The 19,468-nt window shown below is 38.3% G+C and overlaps 1 protein-coding gene across 1 annotated transcript in view; it reads left to right on the top strand.

Moving 5' to 3' along the window:
* MYO3A (myosin IIIA) overlaps positions 1 to 19,468 on the top strand; it is a 120,386-nt gene that overhangs the window by 68,179 nt on the left and 32,739 nt on the right. The window contains exons 15-22 of the mRNA XM_075143942.1: positions 1,110 to 1,208; positions 1,312 to 1,426; positions 4,789 to 4,915; positions 5,908 to 6,118; positions 8,128 to 8,275; positions 15,703 to 15,856; positions 16,938 to 17,026; positions 18,765 to 18,894. Coding sequence (XP_075000043.1) covers positions 1,110 to 1,208; positions 1,312 to 1,426; positions 4,789 to 4,915; positions 5,908 to 6,118; positions 8,128 to 8,275; positions 15,703 to 15,856; positions 16,938 to 17,026; positions 18,765 to 18,894 — 1,073 coding nt within the window. The remainder of the gene's footprint in view (positions 1 to 1,109; positions 1,209 to 1,311; positions 1,427 to 4,788; positions 4,916 to 5,907; positions 6,119 to 8,127; positions 8,276 to 15,702; positions 15,857 to 16,937; positions 17,027 to 18,764; positions 18,895 to 19,468) is intronic.

The raw sequence follows: 19,468 nt of genomic DNA on the forward strand, positions 1-19,468 counted from the left end.
TGCAAGGGCAGTCTGTTCTGCTCTTCTGGGAGAATATGACTCCCAAACTCACATGGAGATCTTGGAATGACTTTTTGCAGAAAACCAGTGAGTGATTACTCAGAAAATGGGAGACCCAAGTTCCAGACCCACTTCAAGCCAAGAGATTTTGAACCTACAGGTTCCCCTACCTTTCCAAGAGAATACACAAACCATCAGGACACAGTGAGGTTTCAGGGAGCGTGCAAAGCATGGCTATGCAACCTAATGGTTAAGACACTAAGGGGGAAGATAAGGGCTCTGCTCCTTAAATTGATCTTGTTTTCTACTACTGACTGTCCACAGTAAAATATGCAAACTAAGTTGGCACTGGATTCTGGTCTAGGCGCCCCCATGCAGAGAGGAGTGCACTGGGCTCTGATCTTGTTTCACAAGAGCATGTAATGGTGCTCCTGAGACACACGCCTCAACTCATGCAGAAATCAGGGGTTTGAACACAATTCCTTTTTGCCATTTCATAGTGAGTAACTTGGCCATCTCAGGGATCAGTGGTGGTTGCGAATTTCCAACTAAGATCCAGTTCTTCCTCATAAGGTGCACAGGAACCTTGGATGTGCAATAAACCTTCTGTTCTGGGTTTGGGCACCTAACCTTTAGGCAAAGCATGCCAAGTCATAAGGCCCTTCGCTGAATGTCTGCTTATGTGCTTTCTTGGCTCAGGGCTAAAGGACACAGCAAACATACGGGATTCAGTGAATCAGGAGTGTATAGCTCTCCCACGGTCAGAAGATTTTTTGAAATAACTGGAGGTTAAGCAGCCCCTTTAATGCAGGTGGATGAGTAACGTGCAAGATCTCACCCAGCATCTACCAATCGCATCAAAGGCAAAGCAGCATTTAGCTGCTTGTAGCACCGAGCAGCTGCCCTGGCAGCTTCTGAACAAATACATAATGGCACAGAAAGAGTGTTCACTTCACAGGAACTTGTGTAATAAAGCTTCTTTCAGAGTCCTCTGTCAGTTTGCATGTTATTGACTGTTATTAAAATAACATTTAATAATAGCATGTATGTCATCAGTAAATGTAACATAGTTACATTGCTAAACCAGTTTGTTGTTTCTGTTGTTTCAGAGGAGAGAAAAATTTCCATATTTTTTATTATATTTATGCTGGTCTGGCGGAAAAGAAAAAACTGGCACTTTATAAACTGCCAGAATATAGACCTCCCAGGTAATGCAGTTTATTTTTACATAAATTGATTACTAAGAAATGCGGTGTTGTTGAAGTCTCAACCTCATTTACATTCTAACTCTGTATCCATCAACTCTTTCAGATATCTGCAAAACGATCATTTCAGAATAGTGCAAGATTTCATGAACAATAGCTTTTATAAGTCTCAGTTTGAATTAATTGAACAGTGCTTCAAAGTCATAGGTTTTACACTGGAGGTGAGTGCTCATAACCCTTCTTTTCTGGTGAACTTTAATGGCTACCTTAATCAGGAAAAACTTGTATAAAGCATTCAAATAATCTCCCTTGTTATCTTCTTCTTTTAGCAGTAGTGTGTTTAGGATATTGCATGGTCAACTTACTGTTATATTATCACATTTAAATTTTTAAGGCTTCAAGGCATTGATAAACTAATAAAATGGTATTCGTCAACAAGACTTTGAAATCAGTGAACACAGCACAGCTGAGTAATTGGGAAAAAAAGGCTTTTGCAAATTAAATGCCTAGAAAATTATGTTGTAACTATTTATTAGCCTATAATTTTAGGCCTGTGAATATAAGCCTCCTCTGCTTTAAGATTAAGTCCATGGTGAGACTTCTAAAAATTCATTGAGTTGATCTGAGTTTTGATGAACTCAATACATTTTCACAACTCCAGGGATAAAGTTGAATGAAGTTTTTACATCCCTTTGGAGTCAATCTCGTCACTAAACATTAACTGAACCCATTATTTCTTTATGATCTCATGTGATTGCTCTGCTGGCCATTAAACCCCTCTCCTCAGGCTGTCTTCGGTATAATTAAAATAAAAACAGGCCTCTGTATTTATAAAGTAGGATGTAAGGGAAGGAAACCCCATCCTGCACCCTAGTTCTCTCTTTTTAGGAGAAGTGGTGCATCACAGCTGTAGTTTACCACTGATTTCATTTATCCAAAAGACAGTCGGAATATGATCTGTATAGTACCTGTGAAATATAGCACTAGTGCTGCAGAATGAATGTATGGTTTAATTTATTTGACAAAACTGCATGGTGTAAGGAGCTTTTCACAGAAAATTACTCACTTCAGTTGAATATTTCTGGCTTCCCTTGATGTAAATATTTGAATAGCTAGCAGAACAAATTTATTCACCTGTTCTGTTCCTCCATACTCATTTTGCATGAAGTCGTAGTAGCAGTGGAGTTCGCAGTCTCTTTCTCCTCTACGTGCTTATTCACAACTGCACTTAGTAATGTCACACCTGTACTATCACATCCTTTCACACCTGCACTTTCACCTTTCCAGAAGCAACATGGAAGGATATGCACAGTTCAGCACTGATGGCAGTTTTGTGACAGCTTCAGAGACCTTGATAAGTCCATGAAAAGCAGCAAGTCTGCTTTTGTTCCTGGTTCTTTTGTTCACTTGGATGGATAGAAACAATAATCCTGATCATCCAAAAGAGATGACCTTCCTTACATGTGGAAGATCCAGTTAGAACTAGGTCACTGGCCGCATAGTGCAGTTCTAGCGTGGATCTTCACTTGATTAACTCAGCAAGCCACCGTGAGCTGAATCTGTGAGGAATTATCTACCTGTAGAACCCCCACAGTTTCAGAAGCAGGTTGAGTACCATAGGCAATCTAACTGTGGTTCCATGCGAGCCCTGTCCATGTTAGCCTGTCTTACATTCTTCACAGGGTGAACTAGCCTCTCTGAGGCTGTGTTTGCAAGAGTGAAGGAACAGAGAAGTCCTCTTCCCCCACTGAGGTTCTGATATAGAATACATGTACAGAGACAATTTATTTTCAGTGAGAAAAAGATACTGTAAGACAATGAGTTCCTTTTCTAAGTTCACTTTTTAGTGATGCAGCCTTAAGCTTTGACATTCATCCCAGTGCACAGAGGAGGTTCTATATAAGCATGTTCCATATTTTATTAGCAGAAAACCTTGGGCAGAATATCTCCTCCATTCCAGTTAAAACTGAGACTTAAACAAGGCTTTATTTCTTTGAAATTTGTTTTTAACTGACCGGCAGGCTTTAATAGTAACTACTGTCAGTACTCCCTGTCTTAAAATCACACTGGTTTTTTTCAGGCTGCATGGCAAAATTAATAGGAAAGGACTGCCTGAGGTGAACAATAATCATGCTGTATGAGACAGATCAAGCCAGATTTCAAACCCACTGGAAAAGGGCACAAAAATGTCAGCAACTATACATACTGTACAGCATAATGGCAGAAGTTAAGCTATCCATTTCTTTGCATTTCATCTGTGTGCCTAAGCTTAAAATGAAAATGATTGCTTAAAACCTAGGTAAACTGTGTGCCAATTATCCGAAGCATAATTTTTTAGAGTGAGCTTATCTAGTTTGTCTTGCTGTCACTGGAATAATTAATTTATTAACTGCTAGATTAACTTCTGAAAGTGTTGAAAACAAGATCAAGTATTCTACAGCAGTTAAGGACTTTATCTCGGTAAATGATGCCTGGCATGGTACCAGCAAACTATTGAATATTAGGGATAAAATGCTGTGCAATTATGAAAAGTCCATCATTATAAAATACCAGTCAAATTTACAAAACTGCTTCTTATAAAACTACTATAAAACTTATAAAACTGCTGTTTATAAAATATACTATTACTGTGTGCTGCAGAATATATCGTATCACAGATTCCTAGCTTAAAACCTAGTCTGCTTTACAGCAATATCTCAGCATTTCTGAGTAGAAAATACTCAGAGATGATCAAGTATACTGATAAACGTTCACGGTTCAGATGAAAATTCACAGTTCAAATCTAAGTCAAACCTGCAACAAAAGCATTATTTCATTAATTGCAAATATTATTTTATTTGTCATAAAATAAAATTTACTGTAAAATGTTTACTGTCATAAAATAATTTACTGTGTATATGATTTCACTGTCCAGACTAATATTAGCCTTTTTCAAGGCAGAATCCCTCTTCAGAACCTACTAAATCATTTGAAATTTAAATATGCTTAAGTAAAGTTCATACTAAAGTGCTTTGGTGAGTACACAGTTCCTAACTGACATTTTGAAGGGTAAAGTGCTTTGCCAAATCAGAGATGTGAGGTCTCACTCTTCTCCCAGGGAAACTTTTTCTGATGATGTCATTGAGAGCTGTTGCAGACCTATTATTACCTTTGTTTCCGTGATCCAAGAAACATAGATGCAGATTGTTTTATATTTTTGTTGATTTAGGTATTACATTTTTAGACACGGTTCTGCCTGCAGATACAGTGAAGGGTGGATATAAATAACCTCTGAATTCTTTCTGTGTAAGAGGATTATGTTCACCACTGTTTTGTGCTTCCCCTACTCCATGTCAATCCTGTCCTGTCGACAAGTATGGAAGAGAGATTAGGCTATAGTTTGTCTTGCCCTTTTTGGGTGTCTTACACTTGAAAGACTATGCTGAGTACAGAACAAGGAATAACTGCTGAGAACAGTATTCCTAAAAGTAGTGGGCATGTGGCAGACAACAGGAAATAACACACACACGTGCCCATTGCACAAACCAAAGTGACAAATCTATCTGACTATTAAGTATGACATCTTTTTTAATATACTTTTCAGGAACTTGGAAGTGTGTACAGTGTCCTGGCTGCCATTTTAAATGTGGGTAACATTGAATTTTCTGCAGTGGTATCTGAACATATGATTGACAAGAGCAACATTTCCAATCCAGTAGCCCTTGAGAATTGTGAGTGTTTTTTCTTGATTTAAGATTGTTTTCCTTTAGTGTTTTGATAGAGAATTTCTTTCATTGCAAGAGAGTTATCAATGAAAACTGTACTCACATGGAAATTTTGCAAGAATAATTAAATGCTGAAGATAGATTAATTCTAAGCCCACCTGGATTCAAATGCAAAAAAGAAAAAATTTTCCATGTTATGCACCTTATTTGACTAACCAGTTCACTGGCATTCGGAAAACATGACTAATACTGCAGATGCCTGAAAAGAAAATCTTTGGAATTTTTCCAAGATTATTTGAACACTTGATGGAGAACCTCATTAACATGTTGAATAGTTTTTCCCCAGTTTCTTTCTCAGATACTCATTACTTGTTCCCCACATGTGCCTGAAATATGGCCCACTAATTCTTTGGAAGGGATACCTTACATTATAGGCTGCCAGGAGGCAGAGGAGGGAAAGGGGCAAAGATTCTCAAGAAAGTTGCTACTCTTTCTCAGTATTACAGGTGGGGAGACAATGAAGTCTTCACACTATCTTCTTACATGTTTTCCTGCCATGGATAGAAAAATATTGTGGAACTGGGAAAGAAGCACCCCTTTTTTGGAGCAAAAGGAGGACAGCAGTGGCATATATGGATGGATTATAGCTGAGAGGGATATTCATACCTCACAACTTAAATACTCCTGACATAGTCACCTAGATTCCCTAGCGTTTCTCTGTAGACAGTTTGGAGAAATAACCTCCTTGATAAAGCAATTTAGAACCTGAAGACCTCTGCTTTGAATCACTTACTCATTGAGTGCAGTGGAAGCTAGGAAGATTGTGACTAAATTAGATACTGACAGTTGTTTGGCATGAACACCCTCATTAGTCATAGTTCGAGACTGTGATTTGGCCCTTATTCATAATACGTTGCCCTTGCAGCTTTGATTGCAAAAATGCATATTTTTCCTTCTAAAATCTGCCTCTGAACTATGCCTGTGACCTTCCTTCCTAGGTGCATCTTTGCTGTGTATTCAAGCAGATGAACTGCAAGAGGCCCTCACCTCTCACTGTGTAGTGACTCGAGGAGAAACAATTATTCGTCCCAACACTGTGGAGAAAGCCACCGATGTGAGAGATGCCATGGCCAAAGCACTGTATGGGCGCCTCTTTAGCTGGATAGTCAATCGCATCAACACTTTACTCAAACCTGACAAACATTTAAGGTAAAAGAAGCTTTTCCAGGATAAAGAAAGATTTACTTTGGGAATAATATTGTCTATACTAGAGCATTTAGTGTTCTCATCTACTTGTTCTCTGCTACCTTTTTGTTTATGACACCACCATGTTAAAAAAAGAAGGTTTTATCCTATTTATAGTATGCAGTGAAAATACAGTAGATATGGATAGCACAGGCGTCTGATCTTTTCCTGTTTGACCTTTACTCATTTAACCCTTTGTAAATTACATACTAACTACTTTTTCCTTTAGACTTTTTCAGGGTCAACTTTTGACTATCAACTGTTGATTACATACGTCAAATTCTGCTCGTTTGCACTGATGCTGTTGCTTTTGTCGCCATTGTTATGAGTGTAGTTTCATGTATGTGTGAGAGCAGTTTCCAAACACATTTACTGAGGTTAATGTCCACCCTACCCTTACAAGGTGACATTTTAAACAGAGAGACAAGAAAGATATTGGGAATGAGGATATAACATGTTTTGCAAATTAATCAGAGAAGAAATTATGTGGCTTGCATTGTAGATCCTATAGGTCAGAGCCTTCTATGGCTGATAATAGCAGTGAAAAGGGGCAAACTTATAACTACTTGAAGAGGAATATCAATAATAATAGCTTTGGTTTGCAAATCTGGATTTTCTGGATTTTTTTTTTTTGAAACATCAGAGGGAAGTCAAGGCTGCAATCCTAAAATTTGTCTAAACTTTCAAATATTTGGTTACAGCAGGGCAGCAATAAACAGTAAGTGATATGATAAAATTCATGGTACATGGCACAGCACTGCTAGCCTGTGTGCCTCTCTCACGTGCCTGTTACAGATCCCTTTTCAAATTGAGTGCTTATTATGCTCGTGAGGAGGGAGAAAGTTCGACCTGAAATGTTCACTATACACAAAAAAACCCAGAAGTCTGCTTTGGTTTTGTGGTAGTAAAATAATTTGTATTTGCTATTTGTATGTAATTAGCTCTGAGAAGGAATGGGGCAGACAAATTTCAGCAGACTATTCATGAAAGATGTGATTTCCAGACAGATAAAATAGTCACCAAATTCAGGTCGAAATCAACAAATACCTTTGATTCCTCCACAATGAAACGCTTCCATTTTGAGATGGACTTCACAAAGAGGTTCAAGCGCTATTCATGAGTATCTTGAGGCTGCTTCTTCATATCCAATTTCCTAAACTTTTTATAAAAAAAAAAAAACAAACATTGGTTACAGATAGCCCCTCAAAAGGGTTTTATAGATAGAATGATTTATTTTTTTAATTTAGCTAGGAAAAGACACTATTGTCAACTTTAATATTTTGTGTCCATTAATATTTTGTTTCAGCAAATAAATACAAATATTAGAGGTTTTTTCCAGTTGCAGAAATGACCACATATCTCTCAGAATGCCTTAGCTAAAATTTCAAACTGAAGTTTCTACTAGTAGTACTCCTCTTAAGGAACTTAACTGGTAATTTAAATTCATACCACACTCCAGTACTTAAAGTAGTTATTTAGATGCATAAAAGGTCTAGCTATTAATTCTTTTGACTTTCATGTTAAAATAAGCAGTTTTAATTGTTGTGAATAAATAATATGAAGAAATAGTATTTAATGACAGCAATCTTTAATTTCAAGGTGCTGGTGAGTAAAGCCTGTTTTATTACAAAAGAAACAAAAAGAACTGCATGTTGTTTCTGTACTGTAGTCAGCTTTTTACTAATAATAATAACTAGCAAATATTAGTTTAAAAATAAAATTGTAAATCCTCATCAATTGACTCGCTCATTATGTGATTCAGTGTATCTGGTGTGCAAATACAGTCATCTTTGAATTGATGTGCATTTATTGTATTTCAAACAAAAATTGATTGTTATTGTAAGAGATTGCAAAAAATATCCTGTTTAACTGGCATATAGATTTGGCCCATTATTTCCTTTTGTGAAACAGTAATGAAGCTAGTCAGTGTAAAATAAAGATACAACAATAGAAAGTTTATTTAATCTTTGCAGTGGAAACGATGATGGCTTGAACATTGGAATTCTTGATATCTTTGGCTTTGAGAATTTCAAAAAAAATTCTTTTGAACAACTCTGTATCAACATTGCCAACGAACAAATTCAGTTCTACTTCAATCAACATGTCTTTGCCTGGGAACAGGTATGCGTTGAGTATTTTGATAAAGCTTTAATATTGCTGAACATATAAAACCTTGTCTCAAGAAACTACATTGTTCCTTCTCCATAATAGGTTGTAAATTGCAGACTATAACAAATGTTTTCTGAGTATGTATTCTGTGAAGCAGTGCTTGCTATTTGTAAGTAAAATGCCTATATAAAATGCATTAAACTTGAAATTTACAGTATCTAAGCAACATAACACAGTGATAATCCGTTTGATGCAAATGCAATGTTGTTTTCTTGAGGAATAACGTGAGTGATGTAATGTATGGTTCTACAGTAAAAAAATAAATGGGTGGTAACATAATTTTTAAAATGCAGTGTTCATAATAACTTACTAATAAGCTTAATGAACACTGAAATTCCATTATTAAAAAGTGAAAATCTCACAATTATTTTGTTCTTATTCAGGAACTAGGTCATCTAAGCTAAATAATGATGGATTTAATCTAAATAATTTGATGTAAAACAGAGAAAAGGAATAGAGTTGTAATTATAAAAGTTTATGAAATTGAAGAGGAGAGTGAAAAACCTCAAAAAAGATCATTTCAACTTTGTAAATAATTCCATGAGAATTAAATTAGCCATCTTCGAATCATTATTCAATATTGTTATTTGAAGAAATAACATGTCCAGGAAAAAAAAAATTAATCTTGCTGAAAATAGAAATACTGCAGAATTCTGTATGAGCTGAAGAGTCAACATTCAAATTTTAGGTGAAATAATACTTTCTCTGTTTTATTTAAATTATTGGGTTTTATGATACATAGATGAAAATCCTCCTGAATACTAATTTTAATTATTAGTAGAAAAAGAGTATTTTATCCATGTTAATCACTGCTTGTTTTAAGGATGAGACAGATACAAGTTTGGAATGTGTCTATGTATGCAGGTGTGTACGTGCATGTGTCAGTCTAGAGGTGTATACATCTATGTGTAAAATGGAAATTTTTTTTATATACATCAATGCTTTATCCAGTTTCCAATTATTCAGGAAATGCTGTCTTGCAGTCTTAGACCTTGTAGTTTTTTTTATAGATTTATGTGGGAGATTCTCAGTCACAAGTATTTCCTTGTCTTTAATACCATCTAAAAGTCAGAGAGAAATTAGCCTGAACTACTATAATTACTTAGGAGTCTCCTTTCCAAAGTGCATAAATTCACACAAAAAGAGCACTTGGCTACTGCTGTTTCTAACAGCTGGAAGATGGAAATAGCGCAGACTGCAGCATCGTTATTTATTCCTGTCAAATCCAGGCACTGACCAGGTCCCGTGGACTTGCGTATGTCCACTTTGCTCAAATGTTCCCTAACTTGATCCTCCCCCACCGAGGGTAAGTCTTCCTTGCTCCAGACTTTCCCTCTGGTCTCGGGGACCTGGGATTATCAGTCAAGACGAAGGCAAAGAAGGCCTTGAGTATCTCAGCCTTTTCTGTGTCATCCATGCCCATTCAGCAGCAGGCCCACATTTTCCCTAGTTGCCTTTTTGCTGCTGATGGATCTGCCTTGGCTTTCCCAACCCTATCCCTGTACACCAAAATATTGTCTTAATATTCCTTCTTTTTTAATTAGACTTGGGTCCTGTTCAGTGTAATCTGCCTTTACTTGTTTCTAAATATCCTAATACAGAACATTTTGGCCAGACCTATATTAATGCAGAGGTTTGTAGTGTCACCATCTAATAGGAACAGTTTGCTCTCCTGCACGTGCCCTGCTCCAGAGAGGTCAGGGTGGTTATTTTGCTAATGAGCAGATGAGAGAAAAAATGAACTTCTGATTTTGACAACATACAGTTTACCCATTTCTCCCTGTAGGAAATTAGCATGACAATTACAGACATTATGGAAGGGGAAGGTGATCTTTATTTACAGAATCTCTAAGTATGCCAATTTTACCCACTCCCACTCATTCTCTCATAGATTTCATGGACTCACACCCACGTAGAAAACACCAGGATGTGTGTGTTCAAGTGGTCTGGCCAGGATCATTTGTGAGCACCGCACAGAATAAGGGACACCAGCTAGCAAGTCTTCATCATGTCTCTTAGGTTCTTCTTGCTGAGTTTTTGGACAGATCTTCTACACCCTTTAGCAATCATCAGTTGTTACGGGGCAGTTCTTTGCCTCAGAACCTTATTTACTTCAGCCTCCGTAATCTTTAGGCAAGGTCATTATCTGGTTTTGCTTGTTTGGAATATATACATCTTTATGCCTACAGTCTGTTTCCTTAGTGGGCTTGTAGGAAAAGGAAAGGCATATGTGATGTGCTGTAACCTTGCAGTCATCCTCCTGTTGTCAGATTTAGAGGGTGTTCCACTCGCTAGCTGTCTGCACTGTGTTTTTATGTGAGTGAAGGCCTTCTGGTCTTGATGTAAACAACACTTTCCTCAACTTTATTGCTCTGAACAAATGTTCTTCATTCAAATCACAGGTCATTCTTCTAAGACTCTCTTCTGGTGCTTATACGCACATTTCCATTCATATTTCATTTATACCAGTCCTAATATTCCTATTACAAGTGTCCACATCCTGCCTGTAATACCAACCGAGTGAGATGTCTACTTCAATTTACATGACACCACTACACTAGATTATATCAAACTTCATTATAGTATCTTGTAGCAGTCTCCAAAGATATTACTACGGCAGTGCAGAATGAGCTATATAGATTAAGTTCATGCAAGTGTGGGTGTAAATCCCCCCCCTTTCAGAGCCAGGAAATGACAAATGTATTATTCTGCATTACAACCCAATGGCACGGGATGATTTGCAGTATGATTCATAGCCTTTATAAGACATCACTTTTCACTTATTTATAACGTGGTTGTTCCAGTTTTACATCACAAGAACAGTTTTTGAGAAAGCAGGTGGCTTCAGAGTCTTTTCTGTTCACTGTAAGGACTCTCCTGTGTTAACACCAGTAATGTACTTTAATTGTAAATACAGGCCCTCCCTGCAGACAAATGAGAGAAAGCTATTTGCAGGAAAATATAAAATATAATTGCTAAATTTTCTATACATGGAAAAAAAGGAAATATTTTCAAAATCATATGACTGAAATTGTTCTTGTTAATGATACAAAGTATCACTTACGTAAAAGCCAAACAATAGGATGACCCCTGCCCTTCGCTGATGTGCCTGCCTGACTACACACGTGTAAGGGTTTGTCTCTTTAATACTAAAAGACAGGAGTTATGTTTAGGAGAAGGCTGATGCCAGCAGTCACCGAGACCTTTACGTTGACTTCTCGTTAGCCCAAGCTGACTGTGATTCTGATGGAGCTATCCTGTTGCTGGGGACCTAGGCCAGTATCTCTCCACAGCCCTGTGCAATGCCAGACAGACATGTCGGATTGCTCTGTGCTATTTCAGAAATCTCTAACACGACACTGCATTGCACCCTGTAGATCTACCCGAGGAAGACGACAGAATTCAATTCCTTCCACACTTCCCTCAAGAGAAGTAAAACTTATAGGTACATTATTTCTTCATTTCTTTCCCTATTTTGCCCTGTTCAATTCCATACCACGTGCAATTAGATGAAATTTGACATATCTAGCAGGAAGTCAAGGCCTAAATCAGTTGATTATTATCTAGTTCTCAATTAACCCATGTCAACCTAATAAGTAGTGATTATATAACTAGTTGCATTTGGCAACTTGAGCAATGAATCCAAATAGTAAATGAACTCATAAGGCTGAATTGTACTTTCAGCGTGGCAGGTGACATGTTTTTAGTATTGTCAGTGGTTTCTTTTCTGTATCTGAATATGAAAAGTGTTCACAGTTTTGCTTTCCTCAGAACTGTGGCCTACAAAAATATGGCCTCAGAAGCGATAGGAATAGTAGGAAAGAACAGCGGTACTATCACCACCCGAGGCTCAGGGTGTCTGCTAGAGCAGGGTGTCTTCTAGAGCAGAGTGTCTGCATGCCAACGTGGAGAACTCAAGTCAAAATTAAGGGAATTTATTCTTTATTGTGGACTTAATGTTTGCATTTAAGAATAAAGGCTTTTAGGCCTGAGTGCAATCCCCTTTCCCTAATTTAACAGAAAGGCTGAAGTGGGGAGTATAGTTTAAGATAAAGATAGTTTAGATTCCCGGTAGTCAGTGGAGACAAATAGATACATCTCTGTCTCCACTGACTGGGGAGGAAATGTGGGCTCTCAACTTAGTCACTTCTTGTATGTGTCTATAGTTAAGAGGAATGAATGCTGGCACAAGGTTTTTTTAGGTTAATATTAAGCAAAGCACAACTTTTGCACCTTCCGTCCTGCCCTTCAAGATGTTTCCCTTACATGTAAGGTACTGATGTAAGTTAATTCTGTCAGCTCCATGATCTGCAGGTAACATTGTCCAGCAAGACAACCTTCCCATTTCCTTCTCATTCATGAGTCTTCCGTAAAAAGTAAAAGGTGTAATGTCAAATACCTAAAACATTTTGGGAAGTGGCAAGTTTACTGTCAGTTGGAAGGATACTATTTTTTGCATTAAATATATGCAATGTTTATTTTACATTCATATGACAATTTAATCTTCTACTTTAAGCTGGAAAAGGTTCATTCTGAATAAGTCTCCGCTATTCCCTTTTAAACCAAAGCGTCATCATACCATGTTCTCAGCAAAATGCCATTACTTTTATTAAACATGAAGGCAATTTCCTAATGCATTTAATAATTCTTTTGTTATTAAGTGAAACCAGGTTGCACAAGCTAATATCACCTAGTTTTGATCACAGAAAAGATACCATGCAATTCTGAGATGAGATAGGAGACCAAGTATTAGTGTAAGTCGGTCATTCCTTTTGACATCCCATCCATAGGAATACTTTCCAGTGGATTATGCTTTAGAATTTCAATGAGCAGCTGCTATTTTAAGGAGCTTTCTTGTCATAAAACATCATGGGGGATTACAGAATCCTGTAGCTGATTCAGCTTATTAATTCAAATAAGATCTATTTCATTACGGTTTTATGATGTGCATCATTAAGGCTTTTATCCTTGCTGCTTGTATCCTAATAATACGGTTGAAGACCAGCATTGCATAAGAAAATGTAATGTAGTATCTTATTTCTGAGCCATCTGTCACACCGGTGCCTGGAAGACTTGGTTATCAGCCGTCCTCCAGGAGCCCATGGGAAGTGATGGAGTGAACTCCTTCCATACCCTACTGGGCAGACGGCAGCATTACCAAAACCGTCAGCGCTGACGCTCATTCAGTTGTCGAGGTGCAGACACAAAAGACCGAATGGTCACATATGCTGCAGGCTGGGAGGTCAGGCCCCGCACGCTGGCCGGGCAGGGAGGGGAGGAGGTGTTGCTGGTACAGTGTAGTAGTACAGCTATTACAGACCTCCTTTCAGTTTCAAGGAGAACTCTTTTATCAGCTCTCTAAAACAGTCTCTCTCACAAACATTTGAAGTTGGAAAAAGTTAATTGTTAGATAGGTTGTCTGTGAGAGCTTGTTTGAGGATGTCTGAGTGTCAGAGAAACACTCTTCTCTGATAGATCCATCCTGAGCAATCTCTTCCCTTTTCCCCCTTGATAAGTGTACTCTTGATAATCCTAAGCAGTAACAGCTGGTTTCATGAACGTAACATCTGTGTGTCGGTACAGCCGTAGCCCTCGGTTAAGCTGCCCCTACTCCGGTGTTATCTTTGGGAGATAACACGGACTCATCGCCTTCCTGCCACTAGCTCCTACAGGTATATAATTAACTTCTTGCCTATATCAGTGATATACATTTATTACTCTCCTGTCTTGTCCTGCTACTCAGGTCATTGATTAAAATAAAAAGCAGAACTCCACCTGTCCACTGCTCCAGGGGAGATATGAATGAAGTTAATGTGTCTGAAATGAGGAGCCCTCCTGGGCCTGTAGGAGAGATTCTTACTGCTTGCACCCTTGTACGGGCATATAAACTGAGCCATAACCTACCCTTAGAGTGAAGAGTGTCCTGGGAAATTAGATCAATCTGGGTACTGGAAGGGTTTAGGTATATATTCTGTGTTCTCTTTCAAAATGGATCAGCAGATTTATTTATTTGGGCCTGTATTTCCAGGACAGTGTTATTGATTTTATTCATTTTGCTGTTTCTCTCTGGCTTAGAGGTTAAAAGGTATGAAGTCTAATAACGCGCTTTTCTGTTGTATAGGGCAGTTAACTCCTTTTCGAAACGCTCAATATATTGCCTTCTTCACTCATTCAGACTCAAGTGAATCATACATAAGGAGAGGTCTTTCAGGGTTAGAGGTCTTTGAACTCATTAATATTAGCCGTCATTCATGTTTATGACACTATTCTCACAATGAATTCAGGCTAGCGCAACTGTGATGTTAACACCATACATTAATACAACACTTTTATAAAGTCCTATCCTTTGGAAGAGGGATGATTTTTAAAGTAGATCAAAAGGCTTAATTATGAGTTTCATAGTATAGCCTGCACAGGACTGAAGGCAGCCCTGGTATATATGGGAGCACTGTGCAGTGGATAACTGCTATTGCATTACGTAATGCAGGCAAAAATGATGGAGGGGTGGCAGTCCCTAGAGCATCCTTCTCTTGGGAAACCTACAGCTGTCCTCTGCCTTGCTGAAGGATTGAGGAAAGTCATTCTCATATTCTTCAGCTATAATTTAAATTATTTTGAAGATAAAACCATCGCAACACACTGTGGACACAGCATTTGTTATCAGGTTTTTCTCAGTCTGGTAGGAATCCAAAGATATTTGCAGTCTTCAGGAGAAAAAAAAAACACAAAAAAACCCACCAGCTTTTCTATTGTTTTTTAATCTTGCTGAATACCTCTCCCTAGTTCCTTAAAAGGAGTGAAAATGTTGTAAAGGCCAACCTAAGAAAATTTATTTAATTTTTAGAAAATATGTACAGCATTCTTTCATTATTAGAAAATGCATGCACCATTCTTCTCCACATAAGAACTTTTCCAGGTGTTTGAGGAAGGCGATCAAACAAGTAAGGCCTCTGTAATATGTAGTCACTTTTGTAAATCTCGGCCACCGTACATCACATAGATCTGAGTAATGAATTGGGAATGTAAATGTACTCTAAATGATTAAGAAACATTGCAGACCAGGGAAGTAAATAGACACTGAGGTCTCCATCTGCAAGCACTATACTTCACCTTCTTCAACTCTGTTTCTTTAATTCTTGCATATTCCTGGAAAGCATCTTACTTTACCAAATATGCCATAGGAAGCACTTACATACCCAAAGGCAAATTAAAATCTATAGCCTGACAGTGTGATAGATCCCAACTGACATTTGTTCCTGCAAAACCTTGATGTCTTTAGCCCCAGGGCATACTTTTTCAATGTAGTTTTAATTTGCTACAATTGGCAGTTTGTGGTTCTGTATACATAGACGAAACATGCCTTCTGTGGATTGTTACAGAATGAATACCTATATGAAGGTGTTGATGCAAGAGTTATAGAATATGAGGACAACAGGCCCCTCTTAGATATGTTCCTGCAGAAACCAATGGGTTTATTGTCCCTGCTGGATGAGGAAAGTCGATTCCCACAAGCAACAGATCAGACACTTGTAGGTAAGTATACGGTTTATTTCAGTTTTGCAGGACGTCTCCCTGTTAGATTTCTGTTTGGCGTGTCCAGTTTAGGCTATATGCTAGTTATGTTTTTAGTGAGCCCACATTCCAGTGTCACAGTATGTTTGAGGGAGGCATGCATGTAGGGATGGATGTGTCTTCGAAGCTGATAGAGAAACATCAAGAGTACAAATGAATCTAAACTGCTGATCCAGGTTTTAAATTCTCCTGCCTTCAGGAATTTTTAGCTGCAGGGTTTGAAAGATAAAGATCAAACTGAGTTAAAACTCTAGGTTCATATGCCAAGAACACTGTTTTCAAAGTTGAGTTATGTTCAGCTCTGAGATTTTTGATGAGCCGTATCTGAACAAGAATTTTTGTACTTTTTAAGGGTAATGGCTGCAAACCGGCCTCAGTGCTTTTCAGCAAATTATGCTTCCTGTTTTTTTCTATTCAGAAATTAAAATTAAAACACCTAAATATGTTGTAATTCAGATCCTGAATATTTCAGTACTGCTGAATTGTTGCAGTTACAGTTGATTTAGTTATTTTGGTGGGGTTTCTGTGCACATAAATCCTTGTTTTACTCATTTTTGAATGTGCAAAGTATCAGATGAAAGTTTTAACCAACACCCAATCACAAAACGTAATAACATCCAGTAATGATGCCCATGCTAAAGCAATTATATGAGCTTTTTGTCTTTCTATCCTCATACCTTTTAGTCTACAGTACAGAGGCCCTCAATCAATTGGTAAATGTTGCCTCACAATTCCCCAAGGAATTCTTAGGAAGGATTACTACACTGTTTCATATATGAAGATCAAAACCTTAGAAAGGCAAGTGATTTTCTGAGGTCACACAGAAAAAAATGGGTACAAAGTAAGTAACTGATCCAAGACCTCCCATATTCTCTACCTAGTGCCTTTTTTTACACGGTATCTTTGTCCTTAAAAACATCAGAGTCTGTTTTGTGCCTCTGTGTTGTCTGAGAAGTCAGGCAATATCCTTAGAAGGATACAGCTTCAGAAGACAATTATTGTACAGTAACTCCAGTAAGATAAGCTATGTGTTTCCTTTCAGAAAAATTTGAAGATAATTTGAAGTCAAAATATTTTTGGAGACCAAAAAGAGTAGATCTAACCTTTGGGATTTATCATTATGCAGGAAAGGTAAGAGACCTAATGATATTAGTTGGGGATTGTGGAATGGTAGGGCTGGAAGAAAATAGAAGAGGTCAGCTGGGTTGGTTCTCAACCTTCATCTATTCAGGCCTGACATGGAAATGTTGGCAGTGCCTTACACATCAAAAGTAAATTGAAAAGTTATTTTCCCCCATAAAAAAAAAGCAATACCAGGAGTGTATTTTTCTTAAATGTCACCAGGTAAATGAACTGACTGTATTATAGAAGAACCAAAACATAACCATTATGTAATGCAACTCAGTACTCTTCCCCTTAGTTCCTCAAAGTCCTGTACCATGCTTGTTCCCACTGCTTCAAATCAGGATCCAGCTCCATTCTTTCTACTACCTCCTACACCCCATCAGCCTTACTTAGTTCTGTACTTTGTCATCAGCCAGATGGACAGTGCAGGCCCTGCTTTCTGCTTCATTTGATGAGCAGCATCTTGCTCTCCTGTACAAGGTGACTTGCTGCACATGCCTTTCAAACTTGGGAGGAGTTGCTGACGCACTGCAGCAAGATGCCACTGGTCACCTGAACCTTGCCTTGTGAAAGCAGGAGCTCCCACCTCCTTTTGAGCTCTTTTAAAGGGTATGCAGTGGGCATTGCTATCTCGCATAGGAAACTATGTTGGGTCTGTGCAGTGCTGGAGCAGCTGGCCTGGAAAGAGGCAACATACTGCCCATCAGCTGATGGAAGATAACTTGCCCCTTGTGTAAGACAGCCAGCGACAAAAGTAGCTCCTCTGAACCTCATCTCCAGCTGAATTACACTTCACCAGCATAGCATATCTCACTGCTGAGGAGCGAAGAGCCAGCTCTCCCTGAATCATTCTTGAGGATGGGGATTCCACCAATGCCCCATCAGCCCTTTCCACTATTCAGCAAGCTTTTTCATTAGGAAGTTTCTCCTACTCACTAACTTATATCTCCATTGATGTGATGTAAGTTCATTACTCCTAGTTCTATTTACTGTGGAACTGGAGAACAATTTATTTCCTCTTCCTTTACAAGCCTTTTTTTGTGATTTAAGACTGTTACTGGGCTGTTTTGTGAGGTTTTTTCCGAAATTAAATATGCCAGTATCTTCTACCCTTCTTCACAGGCCAGGTTTTCTTGTGGGTCCTTTACAGCATCATTGAGATAGAACACTGGAGGTACATTTTGAGTTAGGTACCATTCCTGGAATTTTTGGAGAGATTTCAATTGCCAGTGTGCAGTTTGTGATTTTGCAAACTTCCTCTAAAATTAATACAGAGATCTCTAGGAAGAGTGGTAAGTCCTCAGTCCAGTACAGCACGATATGAATGAGACAGAAAGATTGTACAGTCATATGGGTAATCCTGTGTAATATGGTTGAAATCAAATGCATTGTTAATTGTGCATTTACACATGTACTGGTGTAAAGGAGGACTACAATACACTTGTCCTAGTGATAAATCCACACTGGCTAAAACTAATATTAATATATCTGCATTAGGGAAAATAAATGTCTTAAGCTACTTTGGAATGATGGACTTGCTTTTAGTGATCTGCATCACAGTGGTTCTCAGTATTGAAAAGTAAGAACTATCAGTGATCAAAAGAAAGACTATAAGCAAGAGCAAGCCTGATGGCTGAAAAACTATTTGTGTATCTTGGTATCTTAAAAGCCACATGCCAGAGTGCTTAAATTTACAATTATTTTTCAAAAGCCCAGAAGATGCATAAATGTATTTTTTGAACAGGTTCTGTATAATGCAAGCGGATTCCTAGCCAAAAATAGAGATACTCTGCCAGCTGACATCGTGCTGCTACTGCGATCATCTGAAAACAATCTGACGCGACAGTTGGTAACCCATCCTCTTACAAAAACAGGTATTGCTGTTGTGGTAATCTTCTTATTCTTCTCTAGCCTTTGTGATGACCACTGCTAGGTTTCATATGACCATTTGTTGATGACATTATACACTTTGTGGCTTAACTTTCCAACCCTAGAATCTATACAGAATGGAGCCCCAGCCATCTCAAGCTGCAGGGGAGGGATTGGTCTGGTCAAGTGCCAAGGAAGTGGTAGAGGCTTCTGTCAGGGTCCTCTCTTCAGGGTAGGGGAGCAAGACAGGGAGTGGAGTGCATCTCTTGAGTTGAGGACTGAACAGAAAGGATCAGGTAAGTCACTGGCCTTTTTTGGACAGGGCATATATAAATTGCCTGTTTTGTCTCAGTGCAATTTTTCTCTAAAGTAGTAGAAAACCAAGGTTGGGGCTCCTAACATCTGCTGCAAAGAGTGAGGAGACACTCCTCTATTTCCCCAGTCTTTTAGTCCTTTACAATAGATAACTGATGGGATTCTAGTAGTGAGCCCTCCCTCCTTCGTAAGTTGGGGTGGAGAAATATGACTGGGTCTACAGAAATTACTCCTAAGTTGCACCTTAGTTGAACCAGGTCCTTG

Source organism: Calonectris borealis, chromosome 2 (genome assembly GCF_964195595.1).
Source record: "Calonectris borealis chromosome 2, bCalBor7.hap1.2, whole genome shotgun sequence".
NCBI classification, from domain to species: Eukaryota; Metazoa; Chordata; class Aves; order Procellariiformes; family Procellariidae; genus Calonectris; species Calonectris borealis.